At 38.0% G+C, this 20,315-nt stretch overlaps 3 protein-coding genes across 5 annotated transcripts in view; 2 read left to right on the top strand and 1 right to left on the bottom strand.

The window, feature by feature from the left end:
• The window catches only part of dars1 (aspartyl-tRNA synthetase 1), a 32,989-nt gene extending 30,083 nt beyond the window's left edge, over window positions 1–2,906 (top strand). The window contains exons 13-18 of the mRNA XM_005919326.3: window positions 556–702; window positions 1,018–1,060; window positions 1,443–1,523; window positions 1,939–2,050; window positions 2,179–2,250; window positions 2,341–2,906. Of these exons, the coding sequence (XP_005919388.1) occupies window positions 556–702; window positions 1,018–1,060; window positions 1,443–1,523; window positions 1,939–2,050; window positions 2,179–2,250; window positions 2,341–2,432 (547 nt within the window). The 3' untranslated portion in view covers window positions 2,433–2,906. The remainder of the gene's footprint in view (window positions 1–555; window positions 703–1,017; window positions 1,061–1,442; window positions 1,524–1,938; window positions 2,051–2,178; window positions 2,251–2,340) is intronic.
• Window positions 2,907–3,026: 120 nt separating this feature from the next.
• LOC102313410 (protein lifeguard 3) lies at window positions 3,027–9,590 on the bottom strand. 3 transcript variants are annotated; one of them, XM_005919327.3, is made up of 13 exons: window positions 9,498–9,590; window positions 8,752–8,918; window positions 6,680–6,949; window positions 6,509–6,576; window positions 6,350–6,414; window positions 6,190–6,243; window positions 6,014–6,064; window positions 5,864–5,903; window positions 5,631–5,668; window positions 5,430–5,517; window positions 4,975–5,070; window positions 4,787–4,840; window positions 3,027–3,383 (listed from the first exon to the last, which is right to left on the bottom strand). In XM_005919327.3, exons 3-13 carry the CDS (start codon window positions 6,933–6,935, stop codon window positions 3,234–3,236), a joined length of 960 nt encoding a protein of 319 aa, XP_005919389.1. In that variant the 5' UTR covers window positions 6,936–6,949; window positions 8,752–8,918; window positions 9,498–9,590; the 3' UTR covers window positions 3,027–3,233. The 3 variants fall into 3 exon arrangements, with proteins under 3 accessions (XP_005919389.1, XP_042074470.1, XP_042074471.1); XM_042218536.1 differs by lacking the exons at window positions 8,752–8,918; window positions 9,498–9,590 and having other exon boundaries at window positions 6,509–6,945; XM_042218537.1 differs by lacking the exons at window positions 5,430–5,517; window positions 5,631–5,668; window positions 8,752–8,918; window positions 9,498–9,590 and having other exon boundaries at window positions 6,509–6,945.
• Window positions 9,553–17,281, top strand: pnkd (PNKD metallo-beta-lactamase domain containing). Its single transcript, XM_014332689.2, has 9 exons — window positions 9,553–9,707; window positions 10,087–10,202; window positions 10,408–10,520; window positions 11,298–11,356; window positions 12,328–12,420; window positions 12,815–12,978; window positions 14,228–14,314; window positions 14,546–14,661; window positions 16,106–17,281. Exons 1-9 carry the CDS (start codon window positions 9,553–9,555, stop codon window positions 16,277–16,279), a joined length of 1,077 nt encoding a protein of 358 aa, XP_014188175.1. The 3' UTR covers window positions 16,280–17,281.
• The last annotated feature ends 3,034 nt before the right edge of the window (window positions 17,282–20,315 follow it).

The following is a 20,315-nucleotide window of genomic DNA, read 5'->3' on the forward strand; positions in this document are numbered from 1 at the left end:
TGCATCAGGCTAACAAAGTGCACAAAGATACAATTTAGATTGGTTCTTTGCTAAGTTGTCTGTTATGTTTAGACACAACACTGGTTTGCCCTTTGAGTTGGGAGGCTTTTTGTGCATTAATTATTTATGGGTCAGTGTTTTATTCACGGGTCAGTCATTTTAAGTCCAGGTACAACCACTGGACATAAAATGAGAGAACAAACCATCAATGTCCACAGAAAAACTTTGAAAGTGGTTCAGAAAACCGGAGAACTATTACCTAATACCACTTTAAAGCTTTTTAAGACAGTATGCCTCTTTGGAAGCAAGATATGAAGAAATCAGGGGCGACAGAACCCTTTTTCCACAGTAACACGTGTAACAAGTATTTTTACATGGATATGAATCACCATTACATACTCCAATCATGATTGGAAAACTATTGATGTATGTGAAGTTTTATGTTTGGGTTAAAAAAAATTAGTGGTTTGGGGAAATTTCCCAGGAAAATGAATTAAAGTCAGCATTATGTCCTCTCAACACTCTGGAAATTCAATGCATGTGCCTCTGCGTCAGCTTCCAGACAGAGATCCAGACGGTGAATAAGCAGTTCCCAAGTGAGCCTTTCAAATTCCTGGAGCCGACTCTTAGACTGGAGTACACCGAGGCTGTGGCCATGCTGCGTGAGGCCGGGGTCGAAATGGGTGACGAGGATGACCTCAGGTTAGAATACATCACACAGCCTTTCCCCACAGCCAACTCATCTTGTCAGATGATTTCTTTTGATAAAAGCAGAAGTAAATTGTAACATGTGCTTAAAGTGAGGATGTGAAAGATCACATCAGTAACTCAGCATTTAAGTAATCCTTGTGATCAAAGCTGTAATCTGCAGTACAGTACGAGCAGTGACGTTAAAAAAACAGTCTGAGAAATAATAACTGTAGATGATTCACTGATTACAATCAGTTTAAGTAATATTTTAACAATGTGAGATGTGTCTGTCTTTATTAAACTCAATGTATTTTTGCTGTTTTGTAGTACACCCAATGAGAAGCTGCTTGGCCGCCTCGTCAAGGAAAAGGTTTGTTTTCAAATGTGATTCACTCATTGAATGTCAAAATTATGAATGTGACATGATCCAACAATGGATCACGTAGCCTTTATGTATGAAGGTCAGATAAAAACACGAGTGATTTTTAAAAGTAGTAAAAAGCCATTTTGGATATTAGAACTCCAGAATTTGTATATATGAGCTGTTAGTCTTCTTCAGACGACCTCCTTCAGTAAAAGCTGCTTTATGCTGTAAGATAAAGACTCTACAGTATCCTGGAGAAGTATTTTATTATTCAAGCTCACAGTTGCATCAAATAAATAAAGAAAAGGATAGGTGTGTGTCTCTATTAATCCTTTTTTATGCAGTTATTGACTCTCACTCCTCTTTTTTCCCCCCCCCCTCTCCACAGTATGATACTGACTTCTATGTGCTTGATAAGTACCCGCTGGCTGTTAGACCGTTTTACACAATGCCTGATCCAAGTAACCCTGTAAGTCTTTCACTCACACATCAAACATACCAAACACACCAGCCTCTTAAATTTGCACTGTAGCTCCTGTGGGCAACGTAATGCTTTTTTTTTTCTTGATATTGTCCCGACAAGTCAAGAAAAAACATCAGCATCCATGAGCGATGCCACAAAATTGCCAATTTACTACATTCTTTATGCTACCTGTGTGAATTTCAATTGCCAGACTGATATTTCTGTTAATATTTGGCTTTAAAAAATGAATACGGTTTCATTTCATTCTCTTCCTGTCATAATCATTGTTGTTACCCAAGTTTTGTGCCAGCGTTACCTTGTCTGGTTGACTTTAATTTTCTTTTCTTTTTTTTTAACCCCCTCCTGTCATCATCACATGTGAGAAAAACCTGATTTCTGAATTTGTTTTATTTTTGTCTAGAAATACTCCAATTCTTATGACATGTTCATGAGAGGAGAAGAGATTCTCTCCGGAGCTCAGAGAGTCCACGATGCTCAGCTGCTGACAGAAAGAGCCATCCACCATCAAATCGGTAAGAAAAACAGATGTTTCCATTTCTTTTTGAGGAGCATTGAGTGAAATTCTAATGATTTGTCTCCCTCTGTTGGCAACCAGTGGAACAACACTAGAAAATGTTGTGCCTCTCCTTTGTTTGTACAGATCTGGAGAAGATCAAGGCATACATCGACTCCTTCCGGTATGGAGCTCCCCCACATGGCGGCGGAGGCATTGGTAAGAAATATGTTTTGTCGGGGGAACTACAGGAATGGTTTTTGTTTTTTTGTAAGAATAAAAAACTGATAAAGATGCCATCCTTCACAGGCCTGGAGAGAGTCTGCATGCTCTACCTGGGTCTCCACAACGTTCGGCAGACCTCCATGTTCCCACGTGACCCCAAGCGCCTGACACCTTAAACCTTCCGGTGTGGACGACACATAAATACTGGTGACGGGAAACAATACTAATCCACAATCAAGGAAGGGAGAACATTTATAGGAGCTAATGCCACCCTAGAACTCTTAACGTGTTACTGTAATTAACCACCGACATGAAGAAAGCAGTTATAACAGTAAGGTATGATTTATTGATCGGTGTGCATCGTTTTCTAACAACAACAAATAACAGAAACATTAAAGAGAACAAAGGAAATGGCCAGTGATTCAAGAAGACAACTCTTTTTTTCTTTTTTTTTTAATCGGTGAGTCAGTGTTCTCTGGGTTTTCTCTTTGGAAAAATGAAAAGTACATAACAAACAGATCTTAGACCGTCTTACTACCAGCACAGATGTTTGACTAATGATTGTGGTGTCCAGCAGTATGCCTCCAACTACACATGTTTTGTAAGTCTAAGCACTGACAATAATAAAAACAAATGTGTTGATCTATAAATGGCTTTGTTCCCTTTTTTGGAGGCAGAAACACTTTGTTAATGAGGAGGTTTGATCGAAGTAATAGTTGAGAGTACTAGACTCCTTAACGTGCACATAAATATTAAAATGCAGCTATACAAATGTGCGAAGCTTAAGCAGCTCTCTTCCTTTACACGGGCTAAGTGTAAGCTTTGCGGCTGCAGTCCTGCTACATACAGCCCAACAAACAAAGTGCTCGAGTGTTACTGATGTAGAAAAAAATAATAATAATAATAAAGTAATAATCTTTCTGACAGTTTGCTGTGTGTCTGCCAGCAAATACAATATACAAACTCCAACCGCTGGCTCATTCAGTCGCAGCTCCGCTGACTTGAAGGATGAAGAGGAAGATGTGAACAATATCAACATAAAGAGAAAGCGCTCCATAGACGTACTCCTCTGGGCTGATGGCCAACTCCCGATTTCCGATAAGAAGTTGGGTGTTGTACACTAAAAACTAATATAAGGAAGAAAAGGAAAGAGGAAATTGACATAAAAACATGAATACAAGGAAAAATGCTGCAACATTTCTAGCCTTTTGTCATGTTTGCGACCATTTAATAAAACTTTTGGTTTTTGGACTGTTACGTGTCACTCACTATGACCAACAAGAAAATTTACATCCTGTATCATGTGAGGCTACAACTGTACTAATAGCTTTGTGATTCTGTCCTTACCATGTGGTGGTGCGTTTAGTTTAACCCTTTTCGTGTGTTGCTGTGTTAATATTTACTCATTAACACAAAATTTCAACTATAGCTGAGACTGACAGGAATGGTAAGCTAAGGTAAAAAGTTTGGGTAAATTATATTTTGAATATAATGGTACAAAAGCAAAGGTCGGACAATCCCCAGCATTATGGGAAAACCACATTAAAAAGTGCTATAACATGTATACAGTGAGATTACCTGTTTAAAAGACCTATTGGGACAATGAATGTGGAAATCATGTTTGTAACAGGAAATGATAAAATGTCCCAAAAAAAAGCCCAATTCACTTTATACACTGCGCAAAAAATTAAAGGAACACTTGAACATCATAGTTGGAACTTCAGGAATATCCGTCTGTTCGATTAGGGAAAACTGTGATTTTACCTCCTTTACTAAAGAAAGCATGTGACAGAGGTGAAAGGGAGAGGAGACACCGTAATAAATGTTAGCTTCTTGCAACATCATCCGTGAAAAGAACACTGTTAGTGGTGAACCTGCCAGCTGAGTTACAGAATGCTGGTTTCTGACCACAGAACCCACCTAGGAACACTGAGCCTTCATGTCATGCTCAAGGAGTCTCTTGATGACATTTTGGTTGTAAACATGCACAAATAACCTGATTGAGGTCACTTTTTAGGGCTCTGACAGTGTTACTTGTGTAACGGGCCTGTTGACATGGCAAACCTGTGCCTTACTGATGGAGCTGAGCAACCTGTGGAGGCTGCAGGTGCTGTCTCATGCTACCAAGTAGCAAAAAGGACCCAGCAAAAAGCAAAACTAGAGAAAAATCCATCAAAAAACCTTCCCTTTCTGGAGGTTGTCTTGTTTGTTGCCTTTCCAGTGCAACTGTTATCACTTTTTTATTGGATTCACAATAGTTTATGCTTTCTATCTGGACATCCTGATATCTCTGAAGTTAACAGACTTTGTGTTAAACTGAAGATTGAGTGTTCCCTTCTTGTTTTTTTATTTGATAGACCAATCAAAATCAAGACAAATGAATAGTAGATTATCACCACATTATTTAGGGCTCCTAAATAGCTATGTATTGGGGGTGTAAGGACTGCTAATGTCTCGCTTGCTTTTCAACAACAGACTCATAATACCAAGAAGAAATACTCAGTCTAATTGTGTGTGAGTGTGGACTCACCAGAGTGTAAACGATGGCTCCAATTGCAGCGTAGAGCATATGCAGCCAGGGGACCTGTTGAGTGACATAAGAAAGGCTCCTGAATGTGAAATCAGTCACACAGATACACCCTTGGGAGCTGCTGTTCCTCACGCAGAGAAACACGAGTAGACAGAATAAATTAAATGACTTGACCAGAGCAGGCTCACATATTGGAAGGAGAGGACGATGGCTGTAACAATCCCAATGATCATGAGCAGAACGGCCGCAATGCAGAGGAATCCCCCGCAGGAGGTGAAGTCCACCTGTGATGAGAAACAAGTCATTAAGGGGATGAAAGTGAAGCTGATATGCTTCAAGCTACATGAAAGAGCAGTGAGACTATTGTGAAAGAGGATCAGAATAAGGTGAAAGAGAAATATATGTGTGTGCGTGTGTGAAACGTGTCTTGTAGAAGCCAAAAATGTAACTTGTGTATCTCGAGTTGCATCAGACAGAGAAGTTGGATTCGCATCTTATCCCAAAATGTTATAAATATTTAAAGGATTTCAGTGCCCCCATTGTAATGCAAGACAAAGGAGTTCTTTTACACCGACAACAAAGACATCCTCTGACAAGCCACAGGCTACTGAGCTACAACGAGACAGTTTACATCTCCGTGTACCTTAGTTTGGAAGCAGAAGACTGTCACAGCTATACAGACTAATGCTGTTACTCCCATGGCAATAAACACTGCTTTGGTTCCATAATAGCTGTAAAGGATACATGTAGCGATTAAAACGAAACAAAAAAAAGGCACATATATACCATCAGGATCAAAATGTGCTGTTTTGAGCTGTTGTCTGAATAAAGCCAATAAACAAACCTTGAAACTGCTCCGGCCATGTAAGACAAGGCAAGAGTCTGCAAGATCAAACATGAATACAATGCGTCTTAAATGTCAGAGTGAGTTTTAGCACTTTTTAGAGATGTCTTTTTTCTACTGACTTTACTTTTTCAGTCTTCAGCACCTCACACTATGTTAGTTCTGCACATATTTATCTGCTGTGGCATTACTAGTGTCAATGTCTGACCCTTAGTCTAATAAACAACACTTACAAATACTCCAAGCAGCACAAGATTCCACGGAAAACGCCTCCTAAAAAGTACAGAAACCACAAACATCACTGTTTATGAAAATTTTAATAAGCCATAATAATAGCAATAATAAAACAACTTAATTTTTCCAACTTATTTGGCCTTGCTTACCTTGGCTCTTTGCAGCAGATGAGAATGCAGTAAACCACAAAGTAAACCACACTACAGAGAGATTCACCACTGTGATTATTATTACATACATCTTATTCTTCACATGTGTGTTTTTTTTTTTATCAATTTATGTAATTGCACTAAAACTGTGCGGCTGTTTCTTAAAAGTAACTCACAAAGATGCCCAGTAGATGCCAGGGTAACTGATGACAAAAATCCTCACTGGGTCACTGTGAAAGCAGATACATGGCATCACCAAAGGGCAGACTGTGTTTCTTACCATTCACCAGATACATTCACCAGTGGCTAGATGGATGTACAAATGGGGAAACTTACACAAACGTAAAGACAGCAACAACTGAGAAGGTGACAGCAAGCTGTGCTGATAAAATTAAGTAAACCTGTCCAAAAGAAAAAGAAAAAAAGAAAGATCAGAGCAGCAGGATTGTCACTGGCACAAAGAGCAAGTTAAGACACACAGTCACAAACCCTTACTTTTCTGATGAAGGCATGCCGAACAGATGTGCTTTCCCACTGGGTGCTGAGAAAATCCTCCATCTCTCCTGCAGAATTTGGAAGAGCCAAGTGGTAATTTATCCTTGTTACACCTAATCTAAATATATTGCAGGGTGTGATTACTTCAAGACTGTGCCACTCGCTAAGAACCTGGGTTGGAGGCAGGCAGTCCAGCAGACAGAGTCGGTATTGTGGTGGGCATCCCAGATGGAGGAAGGCCAGGGCCTTGACACATGCTGATCGGCGGGTAGACACCCCCTTGGCCCCAGTAGCCAGGACTGGGACTGTAAGATGGAGGTGGGGGAAGAGGAGAGCCATGCTGTGGCTGGTAGGGGAAGTTATCACACTTAGGATGATGCAGTGCTTCCTCGTAGGGGGGAGGACTGTCAATTTTAGATGTCATCATTTTTCTGGACTACCCTAAAGACAGGATGAGTGGTACAAAGCTATGTCAGACTTACATCTTTTCACTATCCACTAGTTATTGCTGACTTTTCATTTTCACAATTACAAAATAAAATCTTCCTACTATATTACATCGTAAATCACAGTATGTTGCGTTGCTTAATTCTGTGCTATTATTTCCTGGAAAGTATGTGGTCACCCTAGTTTCAGAAAGGGTGATCACAAGTCCCTCCTTGTGCACAACATTATCTGTTTGTCTGTGTTTCACATGTGATTCTCAGAAATCAGCACCGAATAACAGAATTCTAAAGTCTGGCTTGTTTCCAGTGGCTGTAAAGAAAATAAGGAAGGCTGTCTCTACAGGACGTCCTGGTGGCCTCGGGGACGTTTTGGCTTGCTGTGAACTTTCAGCTGGTTCAAGCACCACGCAGGAACCACGCAAATCTACCACATCAAAGACATGCAAAACTGTGCACATGTCACCCTGTCTGTCTCTTTCAGCAAGGCAGGCGACACGAACCAGGTAACGTTAGACACGCTGAACAGATGAAAAGGAACGATGGAGAAAAGAGGGAGGGAATAAAAAAGAGAAGGCAGGTAAATGCTGAAAAATAAGTGGCAGTCAGGAGCAGGAACGTGTGCATATGTGTTATTTTGATACTTTTGCACAGTTCTTGAGTACAAAAGCCTCTCACTGTGCATAAACCTCACTGTTTTTCCCTCTTTGGTTTAAAAACTGTATTAGATAAAGGTATTATTCCATATTTCTGGCTTTGTACATGTGTATGTGGGGTATGTGTGGAAGATTTTCCCTGCTACAGCGACAGCCATGTCATATTTTTGAAAACTTGGAACTCACAATAATAAATTACATTGAAATTTAACATTAAAAATGTAATTTTGTTATCATGCTGTATATCTGTATGTACTGTAACACCGCAGACACCCTTGGTCTCCTTACACTTGTACTTTAAGTGTGAGTCACTTGCTAATTAAAAATTAATTTGACTACTATAAATATTTTAAATTAAAGTGCGCACGTTTGTTCGGGATAATTGGGCCACATGTAATGAAACTGCAATATTTTGAAGGGCTGAAAAAAGGTCTAGCAGTCTGGTGCTGTTGCAATAACAAAGATGAGATAATGTCCCAGCTTGAATTATAGTTTCACTCAGCTCTTGGTTGTAATTCAACATATAGTTTCACAAGACACATTGAAACAACTTAAACATTATTGTGTCTGGAAGGCACAGTCATGCCATGTGTTCACATTTATTGCTTGATAAAATATAAGAAGGGTCACGCAAAGTATGAGAGTAGAAACCAATGGCTGTAATTCTGTTTAATTTAAGAATGAAGTATATGTGGACACTTGGAGGCCAAGGAAAATTCCCCCATCTAAAGTTATGATTTTTCTTCTTTCAATATGCAATCCTGAGCTCACCTTCAGTTTCATTTATTCTATTAAAGCACCTGTAAGAGCAGTCGAATCCCTCTGCAGCACCTCACCGGTCTGAAAAGGCCAGACTGCATACATTTTTCTTTTTGTATGTAGTCTAGTCAGATTACTTGTGAAAATTAGTACTGTACTTAAGAATTTTTAAGATAGGAAAAGAGAAAAAAGCAAGCATACTGCCGATTGTGAACAGGAAATTAAGCCTGTGTTATTTTTAAAACCCATTTTTTATTTTATTTTTATATACAAATTTTAAAACACTACAACACTGCACTCAAGTAATCTCTTTGACCCACTTTTGGTTTGTTATGATCTGGTCACCCAGAAAACAAATGAAAACAAAGCAGAAAAGGTTACTTACCTTGTGGCTTGCGCCTGAGTTGGGTTCACTGTCCTTCAGTCCTGCCTTGGAGATTTGCAGCCGTGCACAACAGGAGGATGTCATCCTTTGTAACTGGATATGCTGGCTGAAACTCACACTGTTACTGCTACTCTCAGAAAGATGAGACTGGTTACTCATGTCGCCTCCTGTTAAAAAGTACCAATATTACCAAAACACAAACTACTGGTTGTACCTCCCTCTACAATTAGTTAAATGCCAGTGCTTCCTTGATACCTAGTCAGCTTTGGCATTTTGTCTAAGGGTAATTGTAAGTCATAATTATATGTCAATGTATTTTTTCTTGTACTACAAAAATCATTACAATTAACCTACAATACGGTTATAACAACAGACAGATAATTATTCAACATTTACACCAGAAAGAAATGTGATTCTAAAAACAGAAATTCCCATTTTATGTGTTTCTTGAAGCAAAGTGGATTTGGATATAAAACAGGCAAAATCACACAGTATTTTTGCTAATTCATATGCATGTTAAAATTTGCCTGACAGGCTGTCAAAACCCTTTTTTAAAATTTCATTTAATTTACTACTACTACTTCCCAAGTGGTTCTGCTGCCTAAACCTAAGCAAAATGTGATGTGAAAAATGTATAATGAAAATATACAGAAAAAATTATAATATACTCTGTTTTAATACATAAAAGAAAACGTAAACATGAGAAATCAGGTGAGCACAACACCGGTAGTGAGCCTAAAAGTCACCAGGGGACTGTTGTGACGTGTCGCTGTATACGTCATTACGTTCCGCTCAGAGGCTATGGCGCTTCCTGACTGGATAATAACACTGGTAGCCACTTCATCCTTCATCTGTTTTTGTTTGTGCCTTCGCTACAGACGGACAGGACAGGTGTTTTGGAGAAAACTGTTCAGCAAGATAATGGCCCGAACGGAGAAGCCCTTGTTCCGAATAGCGTGAGTATGGCGCCACTTTCCTTGGCGACAGAGATTTCTGTCGTTTCCTTGGCGATTCTCTTGGCGTAGCTTAGCAACATCTAGCCATTTTTATGTGCTATAGATTTATCCCACGTAATTTAATTTAGACAAGACCATTTGAAAAGTACAGCTGTTGGTATTCTGCTGTGAGGCTCTTCTCGCGATAATGGCATTTTTTTCATCAGCATATGCTGCAGTGGCTTCAACTTTATTTTAAGAGACGTTTGCATACCAACCATTTAAGTTACGTCAGTTGTGCTCATTCAGCAAACCAAAGAAATGACAGTAACTGCATGGCGAGGTTAATAATGTTAACAGCTTTTACTATTGGGACATAACATTTCCAATTGTCTCCCAGGTACACACTCTACACTAAGACCAGACTTGGCTACATGTACTACAAACGGCAAATGCGGAAAGCTCGTGAAAATTACCCTGGAGGGCATTCAGCTACAGATCCCGTGGAGTTCAATGGTATATGCAACAATTACTGGTTTAACTGGGTGACACTGGGCCAAACAATGCCTTGCTGTCACACGCTGTACATACCATAGAACCAATTGTTATTACTATCAGTACAAAATTCTAGCATTTGTTTCATTAAAGATGGATATTTTTATTAGTGCATGTTTAATGTTGTCCCGAATAATTATTATGTCATTTCTTTCTCTGCCCACAGGTGTTAAAATAATTCCTATCTCTGTGCTCTCTGACAACTACAGCTACCTTATCATCGACAGAGCCTCGAGCATCGCAGTTGTTGTAGACCCTGCAGACCCTCAGATAGTTCAGGCGAGTGCCTCTGATGTCACTTATGTGTCTTTGAATGGGTTAATAGATTTAGGCTATTGCGCTGAAAACAGCAATCAGTAACTGTGTAGTTAGTTCCAAGGGAAAAGTTGTTTTTTCTTCAGAACATGATGCTGCAGAGAAGTCAGGACAGATATCGCCTGATATTAGTGAGACATGATTGCTTTGCTTCTAGTTCAGCATTATTTTGTATATGTACCACAACTCTGATCCTTAAAGCTATTATATGAAATGTATAATATCTAGTATTAAGATCTTTAAGAAAACGAAATATTTTTAGGGGAGTTGGAATAATACTATTTAAGTGTGATGATTGTCATTCAGTTCAAAGCCAGTTTAGTAACACATACAGGACATAGATGGGGTTAAAATGTATAAATAGTGTGAGTTACAAACAATATATGAAAGCCTGTATAGAATTATTGCTGTATTTATAAAAGTATGAGGTGTGTAAACAAAAACATTGAGTTGTATTGAAAGCTTGATTGTAATTGTAGGGCTCATTGACATTGGAGCTTCTCTCTCTTACAGCTGGTATCTCTGCACTGTCATTTTTCCTTACAACCATGTGTTTTACTTCAGCTGCAGCTGTTGACTGTCCGTAGCCAGCTGTTGTGAATGAGTGTGTTTTGTATCCATGGTATCTTGCCTTATTAAATACACAAGTATAATAACGCTGTGATGTGTCATGAATCTGAAGTGTTGACTGAAGGTTTTACCAACACCCGATTTATTTGTATTTTCTTTTATTCATTTCAGGCAGTCCTCGAGGCAGAAGGAGTAATGTTAGAAGCAATACTATGTACACACAAGCACTGGTGAGTTTCATGTAATTTGTATGTATAAAAAAGGAGTAGGGGGGAAAGACAGCATAGTATTGTGATATTTAGCATAGCAATGTTATATTGATACAGGGACACCAATTATCGATATTTTATTTTGGAAATACTGTGAACAAGAGGGCTTACAGTATCTCACCTGATAAGAGGCAACCTTTCTGCAAACAGATGCAGTCTGGCTTGGACTGACTGGAATTACTATGAGACAGATTGTAAATGTATAAATGCAGAGAGATTGCCAACATCTTGCCATCAGTCTGAACGAGTCTTTATTAATGATTACAACTTGAAGGGACTTCATGGGCTGCCAGCTCATTGTATTCTGGTTATATTCCTATAAAACAGGAAGGTTGATCAGTGCAAATATAATAGTTTAATGTGGCTATTGAATATTTATAACAGTAAATTGCTGCAATATTAGGAACAGATTGGATGTCATTGCCAACTTGACCCCATTCAATATGACACTGGTAACATTTATAGTAGGTCTTAGTGACAGTTTTGGTGTACTTTACCATCTCCTTTTGTAGCTAAAAAAAATTCCTGAGGTAACTTTATCTTATTGGATAAGACAGATATTGAAAATGTTTAACTTCGAGGACATAATTTACAGTTGAAGGCAAAAAAATCGAAATATATGTTAATGTGATAATCATACAAGACTCAGCATGTCACAAAAGGTTAAAAAATCATATAATAATAGGTATAGTAAAATAAAAATGTGATTCACATCTCTAACACAAGAGGTTAGACTTATTATTGCCGTACTGCAGCTTAAAAGAATGCCATGCATTTGTATGTATAGATGTTTTCCCCACATTTTGAAAGTCCTGCGTTCAGTTTGATTAAAATAAGCACAGTGTTTTTAAAAAAAAATAGGTGCTTTGTATCTGTAATGTGTGGATATTGTCTAAATTGCTGCGTGAACCTTCTTTGTGATCCATGTACAGGGACCACAGTGGGGGAAACAAAGGGTTGAAACGGCTGCACAGCTCATGCCGAGTTTATGGAAATGCGGCTGATAACATTCCTGGCCTCACGCAGTAAGTCCCAGCTTGCACAGTATAGCACACTGGCTCACTTTGAATCATTCTTACTGTACTTAGTCCTGTTTTGTTCCCACTGTCAGTAGTGGTGGCAGCTGACTTCACACTAAATTATCGTGGCATGAGTGACTATTCTGTTATGTCTTAGGGGATGGAGGGTTATTTTAGGACTTCCAAACTACCACACTAAAGATTTTGTTTTTCACATTTTTTTTTTCTAATAATGTAAAAATAATATGGGAAGGTAGTCGTTTTTGATACCTTTGCTCAACTGGTACATGTCAGAAAAGGAAGTCTATTTCAGTTATTTTTAATCTTTTAATTTTCACTAAAAATCAGTAACTCCACACTTCTTGGTTTAGGTTTTTTCATTACTTATTTTTCTTTCCAGCCCTCTCTCACACAATGACTCGGTAACAGTTGGGCGTATGCGCTTTAAGGCCCTCTTTACCCCTGGACACACGGTAGGCCACATGATCTACCTCTTGGATGGTCAAACGGTCGGTGCCCCCTCCAGCCTCTTCTCTGGTGACCTGGTGTTTCTCTCAGGATGTGGTAAGTTATGCAGAAAACCAGATCAAGAGGAATTATTCTAGCTGTTTGCTTCTTTTTGTTTTTTTCAGAGTTACTGAAAATGCAGGATGAAATAGTTTGTTTGATGTGGAATCATTCTACACAGGTTCTCTGGGTTTTACTGGCTCAAAATTGTTCTCTACAGGGAGTGACTATGCATGCAAGCACAATTTGTCTGCACGTAGTTATAGTTGTGTTACCTTAACAGAAGTCTACGCATTGCCCTCTTATTCCTGGCAATTTGATCAAAATGTATGTTATGCTTGAGTAAAAGCAACTTAAAAAAAAAAACTGGTGTGGCGTTTTTAGAGTTTTTGTGGGCTTTTTTTTTCTATACTGTAAAACTGCTGAAGTCTGAGAACCTGATGATCGCACAGTCTAAAAGTCAGCTAAAATGCATAAGTGTGATACCAAGGAAGCGTGATTTTGACTTAATTGTACTATGTGATATATACGAGAAACCTATCTGTCATCAGTGTTTCAATCAGTGCAATTTTAAAAAGGATCTTTGACCTGATGCCTTTTCTGCATTCACATCTGTCATTTTTGGTTCACATCCAGATTACCTCATTCAAAAGCAAGTTTAACATTGCTAATGCAAGTCAGCACCATCTTAACTGAATACTGTTGCATGCAAATTACACCTTTTCATATTTCATCGGAAATGCTGATTAGATTTCCTTTGCATAACTTAATGTAACATAGTTTTTTTTATAAGACTTGAAATAATTTAATCAGTTGCGTCAAAAAGTATTTAAAATATATACTTAATTATAGTATTGTATATTTAGTGGCCTGTTTTGGTTACCTTGTAATGCCAATGGCTTTTTTTAACATGTTCTTTAATATACAATAGATTTTGTATAGCAATTTAGTGGTTAATACATTTTCATTATGCACAAAATATTGAGATCAGCAGGAGACACAAACCCAGCCTTGGGTAAAATCTATGTGTGGATCCATCTGATGTGATAACCCCTTTGAGAAGTAAGAGAGAAGCTGAAAGTATTATACAGAGTTTGTACAGTAGTTTGTGTCTTAATAGCTAGTGGTCATCCGCATGACCTTTGAGAAATTGGACATTTTTATCTTCCAATTAACCAATTTGACAATCTAACTATAGCAGTAATGAAAATATCCTGGTAATACTAAAGATTAGACCATATGAATGCTTCAGGAACCCTGTTTGGAAATTGGAATCTCTTTGTTAACCTGTCTTTATTGTTTCTAGGGAGAATGTTTGAAGGCAGTGCAACAACAATGCTGTCATCTCTGGACACAGTTGGCTCCTTGACTGATGATACTCTATTATGGCCTGGTAGGAGAATCCTTTCAGTTGTCTGATTCAGTGTCAAAAAATTATGTTTGTGTGCTGCGGATGAAGTTGTGGTTTTAATATGTCTTTGCTTTTAAAAAAGTGTTTTATATATATACAGCCAAACCATAAGAACGGGTTGCATAGGGAATTCTTTGGTTTTTTTAGGCTTTTAAGTATGGTTATACATGTGGCTGTGATATTTTTCTTGTGTGTCCACTGGCTGTCCCGCAGGTCATGAGTATGCAGAGGACAACCTGCTGTTTGCTGCTGAGGTTGAGCCGCACAACACAGCCAGGGAAAACAAATATCAGTGGGTGCTGCAGCAGCGAGGCCAGAAGCTGTGCACGGTGAGAATGATGTATCACCATTGTTATGCCTCTCAAGCGAGCCATCCCAGGATTCATGTTGTCCAACACCTGAAATAAGGGCTTATCAGTTGCGTACAGCGTTCGTGCTGACAGCACTCTTGAGTGCATGCCGCCCTCTCGCTTTCCCTTCTTCCAGGCTCAGTCGAGTCCATCTGTGATATAGTCTGCAGCAGAGCAAAGGTTTGCTGTTCAGTGAAGTGCCCATCCTGAATTTAGATTAGTTTTTTATCTGTTATCAATACATGCCTCTAAAGGCAGTTTCACAAGATTGGAGCTTCCAGTTGATGATTTCCACCTCCAAAACTTATTGAATGACCATAACATTTCCTCTGCAGTCTGCATGTTTTCACGTTTCACACGTAGTCTTTTGCTTATTTATATCAGTCACCTGAGTTTGATCTTTGAGTATTATTTATTAAAAAGATCAGATATATAGTACACCAAAAAAACATGTATGAAAACTGTAAAGTTTTCCTTGTAGCAGAGCTGCCTGAAGGTGATGACTTAAACTTCTGAAACACTGCATTTGTATTTGACCAAATGTATCAGAAACTGTAGCACTGCTGTGACTCACTCGGTTAAGCAGGTCCTTTGAATAAAAACTAAATGCCATGCGGCGTGGACACCCAAGATTGCGAATGCGAGAACTTAACAACAAGTAAAGTAGGATTTTAAAATTGATACCACAGTTGCATCTACTCAAAGTCTCTAACAAGTTTGAATATCATTTACCTCGACCTCAAGGTCAGAGGTCAGAGGTCGAGTTTTCTAAAAATCTTGTGAGCGCATTAACTCAAGAAGGAAGTCACCTAGGATTCTCAACTTCATGCCATGCAATTACTAAAACTCTTGGACAGGTTTAAATCCTGGAGACCTTGACCTCAAAGTCAAAGGTGACCTTTCCTGAAAAGCATCTAGGATTTTCAAATTAAGGTTGATGCATTTGCTAATTCCAGATCTCATTGGTGGATTTTAAACTGTTATTGGTAAGGGATAGAAAGTCTGACTTAACAGATTGTTTTCGGCTTGTCACAGTAGGAACAGACCAAGCATTATTAACAATTAACTGAGTTTTATTCAAGCATCCCTTTGTGCTGTGATGCTGGAAAGAGGTAGCAGATGTCTAGGAGTCCAGGTTGAGCTTTTCCTGTTGTTATATGTCTCTGTTTTGTTTAGGTTTATTGCCAAATTAACGTCAGTGTATCCTGGTAACAAATTAGCTGCTGTGTTTTCTTAATACTCACGGTGATGCCATCTGCAGAAATGCATTGTCCGTTTTGTGATGGGGAAGGGAGTAACAGAAATCACTTATTTTATCTTCTATGATAGATTTATTTATTTTTAATCTTTCTGCAAATGATTGACACTGTTCAATCAAGAGCCTTTGAGGTGGGCTGCGTTTTGACGTGCTCTTTATTTCCAGTGTCCCTCCACGATTGGAGAAGAGAAGCAGTACAATCCTTTCCTGCGCAGCCACTCTGCAGAGCTCCACCTGGCTCTGGGTGTCCAGCAATTCCAGGAAGAAGACTGGACCCAGTTTAGGGCAAGGGTGCTGGAGGAACTGCGAAAACGCAAAGACCTCTACAACAGGAGATAGTACTACCAAGACGTCCTAAACTTTAGGGAACAGCAGAGCTCAGCTGCACCAGGCACTGGTACAAAAGCAGCTATTTGCAGGTGAAAGCTAATAATAAATTGATCTCTAAAGGTACTGTAGAAACAGTTTGATCTATTATCTCAGTGTTAAGGGGCATTAAGTAGTTTCTGACCTGTAGACCTGTAGCTAGGATGGTAACCACAACTTCGTTATTATATAATACTCATTAATAGTTCTATTACCTCTCCAAATGCTGTAAACTACAGTCATTTTTTTGTTCATGAGAAGAGCAGTGCTGATTTTGTTTTTACTTTTTACATAGGATGTAAATATTATTGTTTTGCATTACTAGAGCATAGACATTTTTTTCCTTATTGAGGGTTTTTTTGAAACACACGGTGATAACAATGCACTACACTGAACCGTTAACATGTTAGGTACTGATTTGTTTACTCAATAGTAGTTTTTAGAACAAGTAATAAATTGTATTTAAAAGGTTTCTGAGACAATCTTTGGTACACACGCTGTATTTGTTACCCCGGTTTCAGACTTGCAGTGATGCTGAAGGGTAATTATCTTTTCCCCAAAGACTGACAGTTTGGGATTTGAGTATTTGATTGTGAATATTTGATATTGTGATATCAACATATTCACCAAATTAATGCTAGGATTCATTTAATAAATCGCAAAGGCACTTTGCTGTTGGTACCTTGTGTGAAAGTGAGCACAATGTGACAAAAAAAAGTCTGTACATTATTATTATTTTTTATAATAAGCCAGTTTATTAATGCAGATTTTTTTTTTTTTTTTTTTTGTAGTTTGACTTAAAAAAGTAACACAAACATTCATTCTTTGCAATGGTTGTGTTTGGGCTACTTGTAGGGCTGTGCCATATGACCAAAATCTCATATCCCGATATAAGACATCTATCGTGCGATAATGATATAAATCACAAAAATGTAACATTTTCTGTAAATTCTGTGAATCTCGGGCAGCTCGTCTTGCGTGAAGTGTTTCCAGCTGCGCGTCATGTAGCTGGAGTCGAATGTTTTAACCGATGCATAAAACTACACATTTTTAGACATAAGTTGTAATGGCCGCCGTTTTCTTTGTGAATATTTATTACACGGCGTGCTGCGGGGAAAAGCCTGTTCTAACGTTTGAGTCTAAGGTTTATTTTTTAGCACCTGGCGGCTCTTTTTTACTTCTCATACGTAAATAATCTGCTCTTTCACGTGATTCAGTTTATTTTGAAAAGTCTCAACAGGATTTTGAGCTTTATTGTGAAAGGTTTATGTGGAACATAAACAAGCGGACACGTGATGGTGTTACCGTAGTTGTTGCTAACCACAACGCATAAAAACAGTCGCTTGTCCATCCGTAGTGTGGTTATATTAAATATAAGAGAAAGAGAGAACTTTAATAAATTAATATAGCCACTACAGTGACCATCAAAACGATGAAAAAATATTGCTGTAAACGGTTTATTTTGCAACACCACGAAACAAACAATAGCGTAAAATGAAACGATAGAGGTTTTTATATCGTCATCTGATATATATCGTTATATCGAACAGCCCTAGCTACTTGTACTGTTAGTTTTTTATTTTTTTATTTTTTTTGGTTTGTTTTTCCTTAAGAATTCGTACATTATAGTTCATGTTATAGTTGATGTGAAGAACGTAAACAAGTGGGCCAAACACAAAAATGTATATTTTCTTGAACAGATCTCTTTTGTGCCTGTGAGCAAATAATTTTTTGTGAACTTCTTGTTATCATTTTAAATTTGTTCACTCCCTGAATGTGAACTACAAAATATGTGAAGGATCTAACTGGTACTTAACTGTAGTGAGACATGACTGAATTCATGTTGAAGGGACGATTGAATTAAGACTGCATTTATAATGTGACTGTGGCAAAAGAAATATTGTTTTTTGTTTTGGTGTATTTGACCAATTAAAACCTTTGGAATGCAAAATTTATCTTTTCTTTTCTTGTTTGTTTGTTTGTTCGTTCGTTCATTCGTTTTAACTGTATCGGATGATTTTCATTATGTGACTACTCTCAGCTTCTGTTAAATTGTTGCTTTTTTGGATTGCTTCCTGTTCAGAAAACAGACCCAAACTTATTAAGCTTCCACTTTATCGCGTCTCTCTCGTATTCAAACTGTCATCGCTCTGCTATTAGCTCATCTTGCCAATGGACTGTCCTTCCACAAGTCACAATAATTACTACTTCTATAGTATTGATCAGAATTTAATCAAACTTACCCACAATAATCATCTAATGGGTCTTTACCAAAATTGTGCTCAAGGACACTTTTTTGTCATTTTTATAGGCGCTTGTCCATGTTCACAGTATAACCTTCATGCATACTTCTTCAAGTCTCATAATATGTTTGCCTCTGATGTCTTGAACAGTAATCAATTTAAATCATATTTATCAGTCTTTAACATGTTCATGAACTTCATGAAGTGCCAAATGATGTGAAAGTTTGAAAGTATTGCTTTGCCTTTATATGTTGCATACCACTTGTATCCCATTAGACTGCAATGATCCTTATTGGTCATGATCATGGCAGGAATCGTCCCATTGTTTTACTCCCATATTCATAGATATTTCATGTTAATACTTTAGCAGCTACACCCACAGTCTGGTCACATGCTCACTCCTCACAGTCTTTGGCATTTTAAAGTCTGCCAACGACTGTGAGTGGAAAGTCACATGACTGTGCCCATCGATAAAGTGAGTTTTTTCCAGTTCTGCCAGCTCTTCTCCATAGATTCAGTATTTTCATGCCACTGAAGTTCATATTTAAATAGTGAATCGGGCCTAAGACATTAATCATTGCAAGGATTGCAAAGCACCTTTGCAATGCATGCTCATGTTGTTTGTAAAAACAAATTAGCCTAAAACTGATGTTAATTCGGACTTATTTAAAAAATGTCTGCAAAACCAGACGTGTTACAGCAGCTGAGCTAAAAAGAAACTTTGACGTACAGTTTTTATGATCTAATCTTGCTGGAATTTAAACGTGAAATTTCATAAGGGATTTAACTAGATTAGGATTTTATAAGAACATTTGATAGCATAAAATGTGTGACAATACAGTGGAGAAAACAGTCCTCTTTTGCACATTTTGTTTTCCTTCTTTGTGTCTTTTTTTTATACAAAGGAAGTATAACACAGTTTCTGTCTAAGTGCAGAGGGCCAAAATGAAAAAGAAATAAATCTTTAAAGTTTTGAGGGGGTTTGAAAGCGCTTCAGATTTCTGTGTTGCTCCTCCAGAAAAGCCTGTACCAGAGCACCTTGTCCCTTGGTGATTGTTGACTAAAATGTTATTCTGTTTGTTTGATGCAGACTCGCACCTTATTTGCATATGTTTGAGTTATGAATACTACCACATGGGAGACTGTTTTACTTCAGGTTATGTTTTAATGAGTAAGTATGAAAGTAAACTCTTCTATTAGAGCTGTGTAAGTGTTGTCTTTGCAAGCATTCAAAACTGACAGCTGAGATATTTTCCCCACTGCTAGAACTTCCCTGAGCTGAAATAAGGGAATAACCTACTTTGTGTGGATGCAAGAGATGTTCTAAAAAAGGAATAGATGAACAGTAAGAATATATTACAGCAAGCTGTAGGATTACAATCCTGTTTTTTGTAATAATCAGATTTTATACCCTGTTTGTTTTTGTTTGTTTGTTTTTTACAAAGGTAGAACTGGATTTATTAGAACTAAAATAAGCGCTATAATACAGTGCAAGTGAGAAATGGCAAACTGTGGCACATTACAGGTTTAGGATTAAGTATAATCAGTTAATATTGTGGTAGTCTAGTCTAGTCTAGATATGCTTGGGCTGTCTACTACAGTAATCAAAGATATGTCAGACCCAGGTCTTCATACTCTTATTTTCTCACTAAAAAAAAGGTCATTTAGAATGTTTTCACAACACAGTTGCAAAGTCTTTCAAGACTACATTTTGTATAATGTGGTATGGGGTTTAGCTCAGGACGTAGAACATGTTATCTACTAAT

The sequence above is a fragment of the Haplochromis burtoni genome, unplaced genomic scaffold (genome assembly GCF_018398535.1).
Source record: "Haplochromis burtoni strain Fernald_Lab_line unplaced genomic scaffold, NCSU_Asbu1 Contig_20, whole genome shotgun sequence".
In the NCBI taxonomy this organism is placed as follows: Eukaryota; Metazoa; Chordata; class Actinopteri; order Cichliformes; family Cichlidae; genus Haplochromis; species Haplochromis burtoni.